At 47.9% G+C, this 2,876-nt stretch overlaps 1 protein-coding gene across 1 annotated transcript; it reads left to right on the forward strand.

Annotated features, from left to right (window-relative positions):
* The first annotated feature begins 999 nt into the window (after positions 1-999).
* Positions 1,000-1,998, forward strand: Mc4r (melanocortin 4 receptor). The gene has a single exon (XM_027402625.2). It carries the CDS (start codon positions 1,000-1,002, stop codon positions 1,996-1,998), a length of 999 nt encoding a protein of 332 aa, XP_027258426.1.
* The last annotated feature ends 878 nt before the right edge of the window (positions 1,999-2,876 follow it).

Below are 2,876 nucleotides of genomic sequence, written 5' to 3' on the forward strand. Positions count from 1 at the left end.
CTGGTACAGCGGAAACTGCAATGAAGAAACACAGCTATTTGCATTCAAGAAGTGAGTGTGTTGTTAATTCCTGGCTGAACTCTAAGTATCCACAGCATACCTACCCATCTTATTAAATACTGCCTGTGTTTGAGTCTTTCAAACTGAACCTTCTTCCCTCACTCGGGGGAATCCTGGACTGAGGGACAGCGGATCCTTTAGGAGCTCAGGATAGCGTGCTTTTCATTTCATTTTACACTCGAGCACACATGCAGCCCAATCTCACGCAGGAATGAGCCTCGGCTGATTCCCGATGATTTTGGTGGTTTCAGAATGTGTTCGAACAAGCAAGTCATTTTTCTTAAAACTTAGGAAGGAATATCCAGTATCTCACAAGCTGCTTGCTTCTCACCCGCCAGCTTCTTCCGCCACTGAGCAGGTCCTGCCCTGTAATCTGTCTGTGCAGGACCCGTGTCTCAGAACCACTGAACATGGATTGGTCAGAAGGAAGGGAAGCAGAGGCGGAGCCATTCAGAACAGTTTCCCCCCTCCACTTCAGCATAAGAAATCAGCAACCCGCACCAGGCTGCTCTGGCTCACAGGGATGCTCTGGCTGGAAGCTTAACTTCTGAGAGGCTCCGGTGTGAGCAGGGGGCGCGCAAACGCGGCTCGCTCCCAGCCGTACAGCGACTCTCAGAAAAAGGGCTCCGAAAAGACCCTGGATGAATAAGGCTAAAGCTAAAACGGCGGCGGGAACAAAAGCAAACGGCGGACTGGTCAACCGAGAATGAGCTCTTAGAAGCCTCAGTTTCTCAAGAGATGAGGAGCGGAGCTGAGCCCAGAAGAGACCAACAACTCTTTTGCAAGCACCCCTGCTTCTGACCGTGCTCACAGCAAGCGCCAACTGCAGCCGCCCAACTTCCACACACAGGCACAGCCTGGGAGAAAACCATCGGAGCTTCCCTGACCCAGGAGGTTGGATCAATTCAAGGAGGATTCGAATCCAGCTGCTGCAGGAAGATGAACTCCACCCACCATCATGGCATGTATACCTCCCTCCACCTCTGGAACCGCAGCAGCCACGGGCTGCAAGGCAATACCAGCGAGTCCCCGGGGAAGGGGTACTCAGATGGAGGATGCTATGAGCAACTTTTTGTCTCCCCCGAGGTGTTTGTGACTCTGGGTGTCATAAGCCTGCTAGAGAACATTCTAGTGATCGTGGCAATAGCCAAGAACAAGAACCTGCACTCACCCATGTACTTTTTCATCTGTAGCCTGGCTGTGGCAGATATGCTGGTGAGCGTTTCGAACGGTTCGGAAACCATCGTCATCACCCTGTTAAACAGCACTGATACGGACGCGCAGAGCTTCACCGTGAATATTGACAATGTCATTGACTCTGTGATCTGTAGTTCCTTGCTTGCATCCATTTGCAGCCTGCTTTCCATTGCAGTGGACAGGTATTTCACTATCTTTTATGCACTCCAGTACCATAACATTATGACAGTTAAGCGGGTCGGGATCATCATAAGTTGTATCTGGGCAGCTTGCACGGTGTCGGGCATCCTCTTCATCATTTACTCGGACAGCAGCGCTGTCATCATTTGCCTCATCACCATGTTCTTCACCATGCTGGTTCTCATGGCCTCTCTCTATGTCCACATGTTCCTGATGGCGAGGCTTCACATTAAGAGGATTGCTGTCCTCCCCGGCACTGGCACCATCCGCCAGGGTGCCAACATGAAGGGGGCAATTACACTGACCATCCTCATTGGGGTCTTCGTTGTCTGCTGGGCCCCTTTCTTCCTCCACTTACTGTTCTACATCTCTTGCCCCCAGAATCCATACTGTGTGTGCTTCATGTCTCATTTCAACCTGTATCTCATACTGATCATGTGTAATGCCATCATTGACCCTCTCATTTATGCGCTCCGGAGTCAAGAACTGAGGAAAACCTTCAAAGAAATCATCTGCTTCTATCCCCTGGGAGGCATCTGTGACTGGTCTGGCAGGTATTAAGTGGGGACTGAGTGCATCCCAGGAACCTGCAGACTTTCCCACTCTGGCACAACCCGAGCAGTGTGCTTTGACAACAGCTGCCTCTTCTGTGTAGTGCTTTGGCTGAAAGTATCTATTATATACATTTCAGTGTATGACGTTTGATGTGCACAAAGTCTAAACCTGTCATTTTTAATGTCATGCTACTTTTTGGTTTGCCAAATGCTAATCTGCACTCTATATTGTGGACGCTATGAATTTACAAAAGAAAAAGAAAAGAAAGCCATCCTTATTAAAAGTTTACCAATGTCTCTTTCCTGTTATTTGTCAAGGTTCAACCCTTGTCCTTTCTGTGGTGGCAGAAGCCAGAGCCTTATTAAATATGATCTCAGCTGTTTTCATGTATCACCCCACAGCACTGCAGAAGCTTGATCCCACCATTTATGCAGGAAATGCTGGATCATTCTGCAAGTCAGCTCCACCAGAGAAATTCCAAGTAACTTAGTAAAAGCTTACCTATTATCCTTTCTGTTCAAATATACTGATGTTTCTCTTTAAATAAAAGAAACAAAAAGGGGAAAGCAGCAGCTACTGAGTAAAAAAGTGAGGACTGAGTCACATGCATATCTCCAAGACAGAGTTTCTTGTCACATGAATTTCTCCAAGCCAGTTGCCTCATAGTACAACATAGGCAATTTAGCTGGGGGAGGGGAAATGGCCACTATTAAGATTAAAGTGTCCTGGCAAATCTAAACTGTCCATGCCATGCTGAAGTTCCCTAAGCCAAATGATCCCCAAACATGAGTGACCAAACAGAATGGATTCTGTCTGGTCTCTTAACCAGGGATCCAGTTCCCACAGAAATATCCAGAAAAGTTGCCACTGCATTGAGAGGTGCA

The sequence above is a fragment of the Cricetulus griseus genome, chromosome 2, assembly GCF_003668045.3.
Source record: "Cricetulus griseus strain 17A/GY chromosome 2, alternate assembly CriGri-PICRH-1.0, whole genome shotgun sequence".
Classification (NCBI taxonomy): Eukaryota; Metazoa; Chordata; class Mammalia; order Rodentia; family Cricetidae; genus Cricetulus; species Cricetulus griseus.

What these genes read in the sequence shown, in the direction of transcription:
- Mc4r (XM_027402625.2), top strand. Translation starts at nt 1,000, where the DNA reads ATGAACTCCACCCACCATCATGGCATGTATACCTCCCTCCACCTCTGG.